The sequence below is a fragment of the Callithrix jacchus genome, chromosome 14 (genome assembly GCF_049354715.1).
Source record: "Callithrix jacchus isolate 240 chromosome 14, calJac240_pri, whole genome shotgun sequence".
NCBI classification, from domain to species: Eukaryota; Metazoa; Chordata; class Mammalia; order Primates; family Cebidae; genus Callithrix; species Callithrix jacchus.
The window spans coordinates 87,421,163-87,439,344 of record NC_133515.1 but is presented as its reverse complement, the minus strand read 5'-3'; the positions used below and the strand labels follow the sequence as shown (position 1 = coordinate 87,439,344).

Below are 18,182 nucleotides of genomic sequence, written 5' to 3'. Positions count from 1 at the left end.
TGACTAACAATGCTTAATGTTGTTGACCATCTTTGCATGTGCTTATTGGTGATTTGTATGTCTTTAATGAAGTCTCTGTTCAAATCCTTTGTTCATTTTTGTTGTCTTATTAAGTTAGGGATATATTCTGAGTTTTTTAATCATTCTGGATATAAGTTCTTTATCTTTTTTAACATTTCTTTTGAAGAACAGTTTTAGAATTTGGTATAGTTCAATTTGTATATTTTTTCATTTATGGATAATGCTTTTCTTGCAGCTAAGAAATCTTTGCTTAATTCAGTGTATAGTTTTCTTTCTTTTCTTTTTCTTTTTCCTTGAGACAGAGTCTCACTCTGTTGCCCAGGGTGGAGTGCAGTGGTGCGACCTTGGCTCACTGCAACTTCTACCTCCCGGTTTCAAGCAATTCTCCTGCCTCAGACTCCCGAGTAGGTGGGATTACAGGTACCCACCACTGCGCCCAGCTAATTTTTGTATTTTTATTAGAGACAGTGTTTCATCATGTTGGCCAGGCTGGTCTCGAACTTCTAACCTCAGAGGATCCACCCGCCTTGCCCTCCCAAAGTGCTGGGATTATAGGCATGAGCCACCATGCCCAGCCCTAAGAAGCTTTTTTACCAGTAAAATATGCATTAATATGGTGGAACTTGATGCTAGTGGTTAACAATCTACTACCTAGCTCTTTTGATATTTAGAGCAGGAAGCTCAACCTTTAATCACTGGCTCTGATGGATGCCACTTATCAGGTCTATGTTTTGCTGTGTCTCATTCTTGCAGATCTCCTTCTTTCCAGAGTCAGGACAGCCAGAGTGCTTAAAGGAAATGAACCTAGAGTCAAAGAGTGGGGGCCGAGTTCAGAGACGTTCTGCCAAGATAGCTGTATACCACCTGCAGGAGCTGGCCTCTGCTGAACTGGCCAAGGAATGGCCCAAGAGGAAGGTGCTTCAAGACCTGGTGCCTGATGATCGAAAGGTAAGGCAGAAGCATGTATCAATTTGGGAACCATTATTTCTAATATTGTGCCTTCTGTATACGGAAAAGAAAATGCACTTGAGTGTGAATGTGATATGCAGTATTTTGTTTATCCTTGGATATAGAGTACATCTGATCTAGTTTCGGTGTTTGGATTCAGTTAGGTTCTAGAGTGATAGTCTGTTTCATAAATTTCTTAAAGAATTAGTTCAGAATTAAAGAGCCTTCTTAATTCTGAACTACTTCCAGAGGGAACCTGAATTCCCAGATTAGATTTTTGTATAATCTTTGTTTAATGTGTTTTTGTTTTGTTTTGCTAGTTCATATGTAGTAGTTTATATTTAGTTTAGATAAGTGGTTTCAGTTTGTTTTGTAGTAACAGAACTCCTCTCCCCCGCTTTTTTCAAAATAAAATCTTATGCAAAACACCAGTATATAAAATAACTTAAAAACAGATTTGCTCTGAGTAACCGTGAGTAGCGAGCCCAAAGCCTTCTCTACTTGGCCTTTTTCTTCATGATACTTTTGTTTTTCCCCTGCATGGCCCCAAACATACTTCTGAGAGGTGCAGAACCTGTTAGGAAGTTCTTGGACTTATTAGAATAGATCATAGAAGAAGGAGCATTATTTAGACAAAAGGAGACAGGGCTATATGACTATGGGATAGTCTTGGGAACAGGTTGAAGGGATACATAATAAGGAGTAAGATTGGAGCAAAGGGCCTCTTTTTTTTTTTTTTTTTTGAGACAGAATTTTGCTCCATTGCCAGGTGCCATGCTGGAGTGCAGTGGTGCGATCTCATCTCACTGCAACCTCCGCCTCCCAGGTTCAAGCAATTCTTTTGCCTCAGCCTCCCAAATAGCTGGGACTACAGGCACATGCCACTATGCCCAGCTAATTTTTGTATTTTTAGTAGAGACGGGGTTTCACCATGTTGGCCAAGATGGTCTCTATCTCTTGACCTCGTGATCCACCTGCCTCGGCCTCCCAAAGTGCTGGGAAGGGCCTCTTATTCTCCAGGGTATCAAGAAGTTCACATTGGGCATCGGGCTCTGACCTATGTGAGAGGAATGTTATGTCTTTCAAGAAAATAAGATCAGGCCGGGTGTGATGGCTCACACCTGTAATCCCAGCACTTTGGGAGGCTGAGGCTGGCAGATCACGAGGTCAGGAGTTTGAGACCAGCTTGACCAACATGATGAAACCCTGTCTCTATTAAAAGTACAAAACTTAGCCAGGAGTGGTGGCATGTGCCTGTAATCCCAGTTACTCAGGAGGCTGACGCAGGAGAATTGCTTCAACCCAGAAGGTAGAGGTTGTAGTGAGCCAAAACTGTGCCACTGCACTTCAGCCTGGGCAACAAAGTGAGACTCCATCTCAAAGAAAGAAAAAAAAAAAAGAGAGAGACTCCATGTTTGGATCCCCTTCTATGAACACGTCCTTTGTGGAAGCCGTCTTTCTCTCTCCTGGGTTTTCCCTCTGGAATCCCCTTCCACACTGTCTCATGGAAACCTGTCTTCTCCTCCTGAACTCCATCTCCCTCTATTCCCTAATGCTGAAAAAAAAGAAAGAAAGAAAGAAAGAAAGAAAATAAGATCATATTCTAGTTTCTAACACTTACATCTTTTTTGGTTTAAAAATCATTCCCAAGGTGATAGGTGTGCCCACCTGGTGGACGCTGTTGGTGTCCAAGGAATTGGATTGTATTTTTGAATATCAGATATACTTTCTTGTTTTGGACTTATTTCTACATTTTTTTTTCCTGCTACAGGCTAAAGTACATGGCTATCTAAATCCAATTTAAATGTGGGTTTTACACAGTGATATTTATCTCATGATATTGCAGTCAGGTTTCACTGTGCATAGGATGTCATAAGGAAATTTAAATATTTGTTAACTGGCTAGGCACGGTGGCTCACGCCTGTAATCCCAGCACTTTGGGAAGACAAGGCATCAGGATCACCTGAGGTCAGGAGTTTAAGACCAGCCTGGCCAACATGATGAAAACTGTCTCTACTAAAAATATTAAAAAATTAATGGCTAGATACAATGGCTGTATTACCTGTAATTTCAGCATTCCAGAAGGCTGAGGCAGGCCAATCACCTGAGGTCAGCTGTTCAAGACCAGCCTGGCTAACATGGCGAAACCCTTCTCTACTAAAAATACAAAAATTAGCTGGGCATCATGGTGGGTACTTGTAATCCCAGCTACTCAGGAGACTGAGGTGGGAGAACTGCAAAGGCAGAGGTTGCAGTGAGCTGAGATTGCGCCATTGCCCTCCAGCCTGGGCGACACGAGTGGACCTTTGTCTCAAAAGAGAAAAATTAGCTAGGTGTGGTGGTGCACTCCTGTAGTTCCAGCTACTGAGGAGGCTGAGGCAGGAGAGTCATTTGAACCCAGGAGGTGGAGGTTGCAGTAAGCTAAGATCATGCCACTGCACTCAAGCCTGGGCCACAGAGCAAGACTTCATCTCAATCAATTAATCAATCAATATTTGTTAACTCGTTGATAAAGTTGTATTCTCATCCAGCAGATGCTTTCCTAAAGTCATCAACTAGAGATATAGATAGATTGATGGACTGATTGATTGATTGATTTTTTTGAGACAGAGTCTTGCAGTGTCACCCAGGCTGGGGTGCGATGGCGCCATCTCTGCTCACTGCATCCTCTGCCTCCCAGGTTCAAGTGATTCTTGTGCCTCAGCCTCCCAAGTAGCTGGGATTACAGGCGCATACAACCACACCTGGCTAATATTTTGAATTTTTTTTTTTTTTGTAGAGATGAGGTTTTGCCATCTTGCCCAGGCTGATCTCAAACTCCTGAGCTCGGGCAATCTGGCTGCCTCGGCCTTCCAAAGTGCTAGGATTACAGGTGTGAGCCACTGTGCATGACCCAGTTTATATATTTGACAGTGTATAGGTAAAAGGCATTGTTCTTTCTTAAATATAAAAATTTAATCTTTTGGAGTAAATAACATATTCTTCAAATGGTTCAAAAAGTCAAAATGATGATAAACATTGAGTTAGCCACCTTGTCCCTGTTCTGTTCTGTCCCCGTGGTTAACCATACTTATTAGCTTCTTGTGTCTTTCCACTGTTTCCTGATGTACATATAAGCAGTGTGTATTCTTTTTAAAAAACTCTTAATTTTGAAATAATTTTAGACTTACTGAACAGTTGCAGAATTAGCACAGAGTTTCCAAATGCTCTTCACCTAGCTTCTAATGCCAGCATCTTACATAACCATTAGGATACTATCAGGATACCACATTTTATTTCATTTCTGTGTCTCCTTACTCTCTTCCAATCTGTTCCAGTTCCTCTGGCTTTGTCTTTTGTGTCCTTGAAGCTGTTGAAGAGAATTGGTTGATTGTTTTATAGAATGTTTCCCAATATGGATTTGCATGATATTTTCTCAAGATTAGGTTGAGAGTTCTATATGTGTTTGGCAAGAATACCACTGAAGTAATGTTGGCCCTTCTCCTTGTATCATTTTGAAAGGTATATGATGTTGATACGTCTCTTACTGACAATGATAACTTTGATCAGTTCCTTGGGGTGTGTTTTCTAAGTATCTCCATGGCAAAACTACAATCTTCCTGCTTTTAATTAGTAAACATTTTGTGGGGAGATAGAATATGCACATATCCTGTTTCTTACTCTTTTGCCTACTTAGATTAGCATCCATTGATGATATTTGCCTGTAACAGTTATGTCTGTGATGTTTATGTAATGATTTTCAGTTTCCATCATTTTTTCTATAGTTATTGATTAGAATGCTACTGTGAAAAGATCTGTTTTCTTCTATTTATTTGTATAAGTAAAAACTCATAGATATTTATTTTATTCCATGGGTGATAATCCAATGCTATTATTATTTATTTTGCTGTTCAAAGTGTCCCAATTTGGCAATTGAGAGCTCTTTCAAGTAGGCTCTTGTGTCTTTTTGACATCCCCTATCATTTCTTTAGCACATTTTTATGACACAAGAAGACAGGCCATAGGCTTATCTTTCATTTTTCCTGCCCCAGCCCTGGAATCAACCATTCTCTAAGGAATCCTGGTTCCTTTTATTAGAGAATATATTTAGAAATGAACATTTTAGTGCTAGTTATGTTCATTTCTACTGGAGTGTCATTGTTTCTGTGCCTTCTTGGTGGATAGAGTTAGGATATAAATGTATGTATAGTCATACATGCACACATACACATTCATACTTATTTTTATGACTGTCTATCTGTATGTATATTAAAAGCCATAAGACCTTCATTTCCAATCCAACTGCACAAGTTTCCTTCTAGCCTTCTTTTTTCCTTATTTGTAACTTCTTTCTCCAACAGTGAGAAACCTGGTTCTCATTATCCACAGTATATTTACTTATTTGCTCAATTCTAGTAGTACATAAAATAGTTTCAGAATTACCAACTCATTCCCCTATAAAAAACAAAGTTTCTATATTTGTGTATACTTCTTTTCATCTTGAGCCTTACGGCTTCTAGTGAAAATAGTATTTTCCAAAGTTACTGAGGTTGGTGTAACTCAACCCTGCTCCCATCATTGTGTCACTTATTTGTAATAGGTTCATGTGTTATTTTTATTAAGTTTTGGATTTCCCCAACATTCTATTTAATGTAACTATTCATTTATTTTGGGAGTATATGAAACCACCATGGTTCTAAATCAGACCTATGCAAAGAGATATATTCTGAGTCACTACTCCTCCTCCCAATTATTCCATTTCCTTTCCCCTTTTCTTTCTAATGTGTTTTTACCTACCCGCAAAGATAACCAGATTCATTCATTTTTGGTTTATCCTTCCTATATTTTTATGTGACGGATCAGCAGATACATGTATATTTTTTCTTCTTTTTTTTTGTATTTTTACATGTATATTTTCTTATATCCCCTCTTTCTTACTACAGATTTTTTTTTGTACTCTGCTTTATTTACTTAATAATATAGTTGTTCCTCAATACATGTGGAGAATTGGTTCCAGGACTCCTTGAATACCCAAATTTGTACATACCTAAGTTCCGCCCTGCCAAACTCATGTATATAAAAAGTTGGGCTTCTATATAGATGGGTTTTGTGAATTCAAAGTACAGTATTTTTGATCCTTGTTTGGTTGAGAAAATCCACCACAAATGGACCTGCACAGTTCAAACTTTTGTTGTTCAAGGGTCAGCTGTGTATCCTGGAAATTGTTCCACATGTGTTCATAGAAATCATCTACGGCCTGGCATGGTTGCTCACGCCTATAATCCCAGCAGTTTGGGAGGCTGAGGCGGGTGGATCCCAAGGTCAAGAGATCGAGACCATCCTGGTCAACATGGTGAAACCCCGTCTCTACTAAAAATACAAAAATTAGCTGGGCATGGTGGTGTGCGCCTGTAGTCCCAGCTACTTGGGAGGCTGAGGCAGGAGAATTGCTTGAACCCAGGAGGCGGAGGTTGCAGTGAGCCAAGATCACGCTGTTGCACTCCAGCCTGGGTAACAAGAGCGAAACTCTGTCTCAAAAAAAAAAAAATCATCTTCATTTTTTTTTTAGAGCTGGATAGTACTTCATTTACATAACTACGATAGTTTATTACTGTATAGTAATAGTTTATATAAATATGATAGCTTATTACTATCATATTTATGATAGTAAATATATATCATATATATTTATATGTAACTATATTTATATAAGCTATGTACTGTGGAGCTATAAAAAAATTTTTAGATAGGCCCATTTATACTAGCTTCAGAGGAGACTAAGTGCTTATAAATAAAGCCATCTCTGTACTCTATAAAAGTACTCTATACTCTTTTTTTTTTTTTTTTTTGAGACAGAGTCTCACTCTATTGACAGGCTGGAGTGCAGTGATGCGATCCCAGCTCACTGCAACTTCCGTTTTCTGGTTTCAAGCAATTCTCCTGACTCAGCTTCCTAAGTAGCTGGGGACTATAGGCATGCAGCACCACGCCCAGCTAATTGTTTTGTATTTTTAGTAGAGATGGGGTTTCACCATGTTGGCCAGGATGGTTTTGATCTCCTGACCTTGTGATCTGCCCGCCTCGGCCTCCCAAAGTGCTGGGATTACAGGCATGAGCCACCGCGCCCAGCCTGTACTCTATTCTTTTATATATTTACTAGAGGTTCTTTGGGCTACCTTCCTTAACTTCCTCCATTACTTTTATGGACTTGGGGTGTGTTGTTTTGTCACAGAGAATCAGCTTCTTTTCAGACACTTCCATTGTCAAAGCAGGAAGATTATTTACTCACCAGAAATACAGCTATTTACCCCTGGTGTACTTTGCAAGAACTGTCTGTGCAGGTTGCTTTTTCTTCTCTGGAAGCTCTAGTTGTAGTTGTAAGGAGAGATCAACTCACGTCGAAGCATATAAATGGAAGTGCTAGAAATAATTCTACTTTTGAAGTATAAGCAAATATTATGTATTCTGTTCCCTGATTTCTCTCACATCCCTGTCTTATGTTAAACCTTAATTTTTTGTTTTAGAATTTTAAAAATACCAAAATTAGCATGTTATAATTGAAGAAAAATTAGAAATGCAGATAAGTAGGAAAAAATACTAAAATGATTCAAAATTCTACCAGAGAATACCAGTTAATATTTTGATTTATACACTTCTAACCTTTTACTCATCCACATTTATTTCTATAAATGAGTATACGAATGTGTCTTTGTATCCCTCTCTCTTTTAACATTTTTAAATTTATTTTTTCTTTCCTAATCATTAGAACCTGTGAATCTTTCTTTTTTAACACATATTTTAATTCTATATAGTGCTCTGTAGTTTTTTTTTATTTTTAAACTGTAGATTAAATATTATATCTGAGTCTCTTGTCCTCTGTTAAAAATCAAACTTTTCTAAGACTAAACAAGAGACCATTATACTTAGCAGTTTCAGGTACTTTACGGGGTCTTACATTTCACCGTTTTTTTGCATACCAAAGTATACCTAGATTTCAGAATTACATAATTTAAGGAGTTGGGTGTGAAACTTTTGGTATATTTTGGTTGGGAGTTGGATTCATCTAATAAAATGTTTCTTATTGTCTTGTCTTGTAGTTAAAATATACTCGCCCAGGGCTACCTACCTTCAGCCAGGAAGTACTACATAAATGGAAGACAGATATCAAGAAATATCATCGTATTCAGTGTCCTAACCAGGTGGTTCTTTCTCATTCATTTATTCAGTAAATGTTTATTAAGCATCTGCTCTTGCTTCTGCTATTTATTCCTTCATGACAAAACACCTGGACCTCAGTGGCTTAAAACAACAATTACTATATTTGTTCATAATTCAATAAAGCAATAATTCTGTAAGGGCTCAGCAGGGCAGTTCTCTTGTGATATGTAGCATCAGCTAGGATCACTCATGAGAGTGCACTCAGCTGGAAGCTCAGTGAGACTGGAATGTTCAAGATGGTTTCTGTGCAGCTGCATTTATCTGGGAGCTTGGCTGTCCATATGGCCTCTCTTTCTAGCAGAGTTAGTTGGGCTACCAGCAGGATACACACTGACTGACTTTTCAGAGAGTATTTTGAGAACATGAAAGCAGGGCTGTAGCTCTCTTAAAATCTAGCTTCAGAATTTGCACAGCTTCACTTTCATGGTGTTTTATTGATCAAAGGAATCATGGGACTAACCCAGATTCACTGTAAGGGTAAATAGACTCCACTTCTTGATGGAAGAGAATTTGCAGCCATCTTTATTTTTACCATTCTTTAAATATTTTTATTTTTATTTTCTGGAGTCAAAGGAGAGAGCCATTTTTAAACTATCACAGCTATAGTAGATTCAGTACTTTGCAGAGGAGTAAATATAAAAGAAGTGGGAACACATTTGCACTAAATAAAGCAGATTTTAAAAAACCTAACTATAATTTTTCTGTGTTTCTCTTAAGTGTCTGAGAAAATATCGAGGGAAGGAAATGGCTTAATCTTTTCCTAAATACCTTGTTCACCTTGTTTATTTTCCTTTTCCTTGACTTTCCTTCCTGCTTTTGTGGTGTGTATGTATATTCTATTTTGTTTGTTTGTGGCACAAATTATTGGTTTCCTTTCTTCAAATGTAGAGTTGGTCAGTGTCAATGGCCAGACTGTTCAGAGAAGGGAGGTATTTGACATAGTCTTCACACTATTTCTTCTCTTTTTCAGGGTTGTGAGGCTGTCTACAGTAGTGTATCTGGCCTTAAAGCTCACCTGGGCTCTTGTACATTGGTTTGTAACTTTTAAAATTTAATATCTTAACATGTCCTCTAAAGTAGTCTGACATGGAAGAGAATTCAGTTTAGGTGAACAGCTAGTTGTCCTGTTTACCATTATCTTCAGAGGCTGCTTTAGTTTTTTATGTCTCAAAGATTCTTCATCTGGTATTGGGTGCGATGTCAGGGGGCTGTCCAAGACTTAGAAAAGATCACCATAGGGTGGGGCACTGTGGCTCAAGCCTGTAATCCCAGCACTTTGGGAGGCGGAGGCGGGCGGATCACGAGGTCAAGAGATCGAGACCATCCTTGCCAGGATGAAACCCCGTCTCTACTAAAAATACAAAACTTAGCTGGGTGTGGTGGCACGCGCCTGTAGTCCCAGCTGCTTGGGAGGCTGAGGCGGAAGAATCGCTTGAACCCAGGAGGCGGAGGTTGCAGTGAGCCGAGATTGCGCCACTGCACTCCAGCAAGGCAACAGAGCAAGACTCCGTCTCAAAAAAAAAAGTAAAGATGACCGTAGTTGTAAGTCATTATCAATTTAAAGGAATTTAGAGAAAAATGTATTTGTTCTGAGTTCCTATCCCTTAATTCCAAGAGATTTAGCTCCTTTCATTTGAGCATCTCCTACACTGGGCCAACCCTATTTGGGTGGGCCTAAGGATTTATAGAATCACCTTATATGTGCTTATCTGGATTGGTAAAGATCCTCTAAACTCATCAGAATCATAGTGGCCTCTGGAGATGGGAGGTGGGATAGGGTGTCAGGCTAACAGCCATTCACCTCACTGAATCTTTTCCATGTTGACCCAGGTGTCCTACAACCTACCAGCCATGGGAATTGCTGCCATTTTCCAATCTCCTCACACAAAATGAAAACCATGGAAACCTGAAGCTTCAGGAGGGGAGAGAAGTCTCAGTTCAAGGCAACAAGGGTGTTGTAGGCATCTAAACCAGATCTGTCCAGTAATGCTTAGGAGTTTGTCATCTTGATCCTAGTTTCTGAGTCCTTAAACTAGGTATTATGGATGGTACTCTTCTAATTCTGGAAGGCACTTTTTGCAACTGTGGAGCATAGTGGGAAGAATTGTACGTTGGTGCCTCTGGTGAATTTTGGGCATTTGATGATTTTGGGGGAGGAACCAAGACAACCTGGAAGTGAAGTGAAAGGAACATAGGAAGGTTGGAAGATATGGCATGCTACCTAAGAAAAAGCAGGAGACTGTCAGGTTGTGTTGAAGTAGGGCGGGTGATTGGAACAGAATTGCACTAGGATGGATTTATGTTGGTAATAATCCATCCAAGCTGGTTTTCCTAAATGTGTTACTATATTGGATCTTTTTCCTTCTCATCTTTGCTGAAGTAGAATTCCCTCTTTTCATCTCTAATAATCCCTACACATAGCCCAGGTATGTGTTTCTGAATTTACCAATAATTCTTTTTCGTTTCTTTCTTGGAAATAGGGAAACTTTGTGGCTGGAAAGTATAAATGTCTTCTATGTCAGAAAGAATTTGTGTCAGAGAGTGGTGTCAAGTATCACATCAACTCTGTCCATGCCGAGGTGAGGTTTTTGTAATCCTCTGGATCTTATATATAAGCCATAAGAAAGGTAGATTTGTCCCTGTTGTTATGGGCTAAGGCTGTCAAGGAAAGTAACTGTAAGGTGGTTACCAGAGACATTAGAGTTAAAATATTCTCTAAAATTAGATGTATAATTGTATTTTTCTGTGAAAGTATTTGAAGTCACTGTGAGGGGTGGGTGTGGTGGCTCATGCCTCTAATCCCAGTATTTTGGGAGGCCAAGGTGGGAGGATCACTTGAACCCAGGAGTTTAAGGATATGGTGAGCTGATTGCACTACTGTGCTCCAGCCTAGGCAATAGATTGAGATCCTGGCTCAAAAAAAAAAAAATAAAAAAGAAAAGAAAAGAAAAAAGAAAAATCACTGTGACTATAAGCATCCTTGAACTTTTCTTTCTCCTTCCTTCCTTCCTTCCCTCCCTCCCTTTTTTTGAGACAGAGTGTTCACTCTGTTGCCCAGGCTGGAGGGCAGAGATGTGATCTTGGCTCACTGCAGCCTCTACCTCTCGGGTTCAAGCAGTTCTCCCCACCTCAGCCTCCCGAGTAGCTGGGATTACAGGCACTGGCCACCACGCCCAGCTAATTTTTGAATTTTTAGTAGAGACGTTGTTTCGCCATGTTACCCAGGTTGGTCTTGAACTGCTGACCTTAGGTGATCTGCCCGCCTTGGCTTCTCAGAGTGCTGGGATTACAGGCATGAGCCACCATACCTGGCCTGAACTCTTCTAATTCTTTTAAATCCAATTAAGTCAAACATTTGGGAATCAGGTTAAATTTACATGTTTGAAATTCTTGTTTCATAGTGATCTCTATCCGTTCATGCTTTCTAGCATTCTTATGTCTTCCAGCAACCTGTTTTTAATGCTGTTTAAAATACTGCATAACACAACTATAAAGGACATTATTGAGACAGTTGGGGAAATTTGAATACTGACTGTATTAAATAATAGTATTGTGTCATTGTTAACATTCCCAAAGGTGACAGTTGTAGTCATGCAGAATACCCTTGTTCTTTTTTTTTTTTTTGAGACGGAGTTTCGCTCTTGTTACCCAGGCTGGAGTGCAATGGCGCCATCTCGGCTCACCGCAACCTCCGCCTCCTGGGTTCAGGCAATTCTCCTGCCTCAGCCTCCTGAGTAGCTGGGATTACAGGTACACGCCACCATGCCCAGCTAATTTTTTTATATTTTCAGTAGAGACGGGGTTTCACCATGTTGACCTGGATGGTCTTGATCTGTTGACCTCGTGATCCACCCGCCTCGGCCTCCCAAAGTGCTGGGATTACAGGCGTGAGCCACTGCGCCCGGCCAGAATACCCTTGTTCTTAGGCAGATATATGCTGAAGTGTTTAGGCATGAAGTATTATGATGTCTGCAACTAAATTGCACATGGTTCAGCAAAAGAAAGGAGGAGGGAAGTAAAGAAGGAAGACAGGAAGGAAAGAGATTAACAATGGTAAATTTGGTTGTTCATTGAACTATTACAACTTTTCTGAAGGTTTGTAATTTTTCAAAATAAAAAAATTTAAATGTGTAAAAATGCTTTAAAGTTCAGAAGGTCAAGAATCTTCTCTTGGAAAAGGTTTTTTACGTAGTACAGGTGAACAGATAAATTATTTATGATACAATTAAATACTCTTACTACAACAGCTTAGGAATACAATGTCCATTCTCTTGGAATATCTTACTGCAGCTGCCTGATGTGGGAAAATAAAGGGAGCATCTTTACTTATTCTCAGCTCTCAAATGTGATAGTACTTAACAATGCGGGCTTTAGTTACTTCCATAAAATTTGGATTCTGTTGCTTTACTGGCATAAGCTTTCAGAATCCCTAACCAAAATCTGGCATGTCTTCTGAAGGCAGTCATAGCTTTTTAGTAATAATAGTATATCTTTTTTTGCTTCAGGAAGTATTTACAAGTTACCGACCGATCGCGGTGGCTCACACCTGTAATCCCAGCACTTTGGGAGGCCAAGGCTGGTGGATCACCTGAGGTCAGGAGTTTGCGACCAGCCTGGCCATCATGGTGAAACCCTGTCTGTACTAAAAATGCAAAAATTAGCTGGGTGTGGTGGTGGGCACCTGTAATCCCAGCTATTTGAGAGGCTGAGGCAGGAGAATTGCTTGAACCCGGGAGACGGAGGTTGCAGTGACTTCAGATTGCGACACTGCACTCCAGCCTGGGTGACAGAGTGAGACTTCGTTAAAAAAAAAAAAGGCAATTATCTCCTGACAAAATCTGGCCTTTATAAAGCTAACTGGTTTGTCCATTTTCTTCCTAAAAAGTTAGAACCAACAGAGTTGGAACCAACAAATTTCACTTGGTTTGGGGCATGCTCCCAGGCATTTGTTCATTGATTTATTTATGCCTACATTTATGAATTTTGTGGTTGGTAAAACATCTTTACCCTATTTCTTGTCCCTCCACATTTTCTTATACTACTTTTTTTTAACAGAAAATTTCAAACACATGAAAGTAGAGAAAATAGCATAATGAACCCAGTGTGATGTCAGCCATCCTCAGCAATCATCAGTGTATGGCCAATCTTGTGTCATTTCTAACCTCACTTTTCTCCTCCCTTAAAACCTTACTTTAAAGCAAATTCCACATATAATTTCATCTGTAATTGCTTCTTTCAATATGTATCTCTAAGAGATAAGGACTTTTGAAAACATAGGACCACAAACATTACACCTAAAAAAGAATTTTAGCATTAACATATATCTAGTTATTTAAATTTCTCTGATTGTCTTATAATGTTTTTTCAGAGTTGATTTATTTAAATTAGTATCTTGAACAAGGTCCAAATATTGCATTTGTCTGTTTTAGTCTAGAGCAGCACTATCCAAGAAAAATGTACTGTGAGCCATGCATATAATTTGGAATTTTCTAGTAGCCACATTAAACAAGTATTTTAAAAAGGTCAAATTAATGTTAATAATTTATTAAGCCCAATATATCTAAAATTATTAACATGTAACTCAACTATTGAGATATTTTACATTTTTTTCATACTAAGTCTTTAAAATTTGGTGTATATTTTACATGGAAGCCTATGGTAAATTTGTTCTACTCACATTTAAACACATCATGTACCATACGTGGCTGCTAGCTATCTTACTGCACCATGCAAGTCTAAAAGCTTTCTCTCCCTTTTTACAAATTTGCCATTTATTGAAGAAACCAGATCACTTGTGACATGCATGTACCCATATTCTGGAATTTTGCTGATTTTATCCTATGGTAGTAATCCTGTATCCTGGCTATTACTCTTTCCTCTTTCCTTTCCTTTCCTTTGTTGTTGTTTGTTTTTCAGGTACAGGGACCACAGCAGAGTGTCTTGCAGTGGGGGCAGAGAGATTGGGCTCAACTACCTATCCTGGCTATTTCCTATAAATTGATATATTTAGAAGATTGAACAGATCACTTGATAAGATTGAAGTTCTTTCTTTTTTGGCAAAAATACTTTATAATTGGATTCGTGTCCCCTACCCCTTAATTTTTTAAAGTGAGCCTCAAAAATGTTAAGTAATTTGCCCATGGTCACATATTTAGAAACAGAGCTGGGATTTGTACTCAGGAGGTCTGGCTGCAGAATTCATGCTCTTTGTTATGACACCATCATGAAATAAAAATCTCCTATGGCTCAGTGTGTTATATCTCATGATGAGATTTATACTGCAGGAGGTACAAGAGTGGGATAATGCTAAGTAAACAGACTGTAGATCATTTATTAAAGTACCTAGAATTATACCTTACAAAATATGTGCTTATAATAGCTGCTCTGTATTGATTTCTCCAGTTTAAAATATAGAATCCTGAGGTATGGTTCCATATCTGTTTCCTTCTTACTGTGTTCTGCCCTAATCATGCCATTTTTCCTTTCTTCCTCCACCTTTCTTTATGTTCTTCACTATATTTTCGACTGGATGATGTTTCTATTTTGCCTCTCTAGGATTGGTTCGTTGTAAACCCAACAACAACCAAAAGCTTTGAAAAGCTGATGAAGATAAAGCAGCGGCAGCAAGAAGAAGAAAAGCGGAGGCAGCAGCACAGAAGCAGAAGGTGTCTAAGAAGGCGGCAGCAGCCTGGCATTGAGCTTCCCGAGACAGAGCTGAGTCTTAGAGTAGGGAAGGATCAGAGGAGGAATAATGAGGAACTGGTAGTGTCAGCCTCCTGTAAGGAACCAGAGCAGGAGCCAGTGCCAGCACAGTTCCAGAAAGTAAAGCTCCCAAAGACTAATCATAAACGAGGAAGGAAATAGGCAGTCAGTGTAAAAGCGCTCTTAGGAAAGCAGATGTGATGCTGTTGTCACGGGGACCTGTGCTGGGAGGACTGAGTGAAGATTCTTTCAGCTGTTTGTGTAAGGCTGTGACTTTCTCAGCTCCTTCCTCCTGTGTAAATTTCAGTCTTCCCTTCTTACACTTTGATTCCCCCCTCCCCTTTTAGTAGGTTTTCCTGCTATTCCTCGTGGAGTCCTCTTGTTTTTTTCTGATCTTGCCCAAAGAGCTCCCTCTCAAGGCCAACTATAGGCTCCTCTTGCCCTGTACAAAAGTAAGAAACCTCTTTGGTTGTCCTTTCCTTCCCGGGGTATAGAATGTTCTTGGAAGCTCCATTGATTTAGTAGCTGCTCCATCATCTAGCTTGAGAAATCATTCCAAACTAATTTTTTAAAACCATAACTGATTTATCATTTTGTATTTGTGATATAACAAGTCTAGAAGCTAGAACTGTTGTCATTCATATAATAAGATTACCCTGTCTCCTTGGGAAACAAACTTTATGGTGGCTATTTGTCCTCTCAATATAGTTTTAAGTAAAAAAGTAAGAAAATGGATTTAGGATGAACTTCCCTATGCTGTTTATACTGGGAAATGCTTTGTTTGTACCAAGTAGCAGTGACTAGCCCCACAGATGTGAAAAGCAGCCTTAGGAGTAATGTGTCCCAAACATTAAAATGACTGGAAAGAAAAAGCAAAAGCAGCAATAAATACTGCCCCAACTTTCCTGGAGCCTGAGGCCTCATCCATTGCTATGATCAGTTGCCCTCTGAAGCTTAGTTTTGCTTCTTTGGTTAAGAATTGAGAAATATCACATTGTCCCTGACATTCTGACAGTCTCCTAGTGCTCCTGGTAGTGTCACTAAGGGAAAACCAAGGTGCGCATTCCTTCTCCCTGGACTTTACCTCACTTGTTAGTCTACATCCTACTAAGTTTTCACCCATCCCCTTAGCCAACCTCTGTCTGAATTTTCTGAGAATATTGTCCTCTGTCCTCTTTTATATATGGCGTTCTATCCTCTTTATATCCTGAGACTTTGACACCAGATGTAGATATTATCTGGAGCTGGAAAGAAAAATTCTTTTTCTGTACCTCATGCCTACCTGGTAATGTTTAATGGGTTATTTCTCTTTGAGAGTGGCTTTCTCTGGAACATTGGTTAGAGGCATTGTTGTCGTGTTTCTGGATTCTCTTCCCCCTTTTGCATAAATATTGGTCTTATATATTCTTGCCTATTTTGTGGCATATGCCACATACAAAATGAACCCTGATACAGACAAGTACTACCTTTTCAAATTCTGAAAGGCTATTACCACTTTAACTCTCTGTGCTCCAAATAGCTTTAAAATGTGGGCTTTTGTGAAGACCACTTTCAAACAAGGGAGCATTGAAACCTGAAATTGGATACTGCCAGAATAGGTAGTTTTGAAACAAGTTAAGGACATGGTGTATCCACTCTGCATTCTTATTGGCAGTGTGCCCTTAAAGCCCTTTCAGAAGATGAGGGTTATCAGGGAGGAGAAATGAAGAAGCTATGTTAATTTCTGGTGAGTAAGACCTGGGTAATGTTTGGCAATGACAAAAGAAATAAATGACTCTCAGAAAGATGTTTCCAGTGTTCTTTGACGCCGACCTGCTGCATGTCTCCTTGACATTGTATGGGGGTAAGAAGATGGCTAGAGATGGGGGTGAGTTTGAAATAAGTTCCATGCAGTTGTCTCAGTAGTAATTTAGTTCCTGAACTATGCTGGTTAAAATGAATAGTTTGAGATTAAAGTGAATTTGTATAGGAAACTTGCCCAGTCTCATCCAGAGACCCCTTGCAGGCATTCCTCTTCTTTTTCCTGACCAAGACCAGGGATTGGCAGGACTCTATAAGACTATTCTAATCATAGTATTGGCTTTTAAAGTTTTTTTTTTTAATTCATTAGACTGACATAAACTAAGTCTGACAGTATTATGAACTTTCATACATGGCATGAAATGCAAATTGATACAATCACTTCAAAAGTTATTTGGCAATGTCTAGCAAAGTTGAAGCTACGTACCTGAAGACTTAGCAGTTTCCTGGGTAAATACAGAGAAAGTCCTCTTGTTCAGGCATACCAAGAGACACAAAAAGGAATGATTATTGCAGTATAGTATACAGTAGAGAAACACTGAAAACACATTGGAGATCTGTTTTCACCTTTGCAAGTTATGGGATTATAGAACAAATGGCTAGACTATATTTCCCAGTTGTTCCCCTTCCCTCCAGTCTCTATAGTGAAGGAGAAGCCAGCTAACTCCTTTCCCATGGAGAGTGAGTGGAGTAATGAATGCCACTTGCAGGCTAGAACTTTTGAGTGGGTGTACGTCCAAGCTTTACCCTTCTTCCAGCTAAATGCAGATGAAGATGGGGCCCTAGGAGATGGAAGAACACTCTCTGAATCACCTCCTGAAGGACAGCCACTTGCCAATCAGGAACATGTATCTGAGACTGTTAAGTGAGCAAGAAATAAACATCTTTTGAGACATTGTACATTCTTGGGTCTCTTGTTAGCCTACTCGAATACACAATAATTACCTGTTATCAGAATGGATAAATTGCGATGTAATCATACAGTAAAATACTATACAACCTATAAAATTGAGTAGGGTTTCTTTTATCATGAATATGTCTCAATGTCTGGGGCCGGGCATGGGGGCTCATGCCTGTATTCCCAGCATTTTGGGAGGTTGAGGCTGAAGGATCGCTTGAGCCCAGAAGTTCTAGACCAAGCTGGGCAATGTGGTGAAACCTCATCTCTACAAAAAATAAAATTAGCTGGGCATTGTGTGTACCAGTAGTCCCAGCTACTCAGGAGGCTGAGATGGGAGGTCTGCTTGGGCCCAGGAGGTCGAGAGGCTGCAGTGAGCTGTGATGACACTACTGCAGTCTAGCTTGTGTGATACAGCAAGACCCTGTCTCAAAACATAAAAAAATATATTCTGCACATCTCCTTAAAAGAGAACATTTTAGAAATTGACTCCAGCTTCATGTTGATTCCTTTCTCTTTCCTCATAGCAAATCCATTAGCAAGTCCTGTCTACCATCAATTACATTTTGAATCTGTTCACCCTACTGCTATTCCAATCTAAGCCATCATCACCTCT

The 18,182-nt window shown here is 39.4% G+C and overlaps 1 protein-coding gene across 10 annotated transcripts in view; it reads left to right on the top strand.

Moving 5' to 3' along the window:
• ZNF512 (zinc finger protein 512) overlaps window positions 1–16,652 on the top strand; it is a 36,125-nt gene extending 19,473 nt beyond the window's left edge. For 8 of the 10 annotated variants that reach the window (XM_078349634.1, XM_078349631.1, XM_078349635.1 and 5 more), the window contains 5 exons: window positions 775–969; window positions 8,046–8,147; window positions 9,137–9,199; window positions 10,647–10,745; window positions 14,722–16,652. In XM_078349634.1, the coding sequence (XP_078205760.1) occupies window positions 775–969; window positions 8,046–8,147; window positions 9,137–9,199; window positions 10,647–10,745; window positions 14,722–15,030 (768 nt within the window). In that variant the 3' untranslated portion in view covers window positions 15,031–16,652. Of the gene's footprint in view, window positions 1–774; window positions 970–8,045; window positions 8,148–9,136; window positions 9,200–10,646; window positions 10,746–12,671; window positions 12,760–14,721 lie in introns of all 10 variants that reach the window. The other 2 variants (XM_078349629.1, XM_054245117.2) reach the window with 1 other exon arrangement.
• The last annotated feature ends 1,530 nt before the right edge of the window (window positions 16,653–18,182 follow it).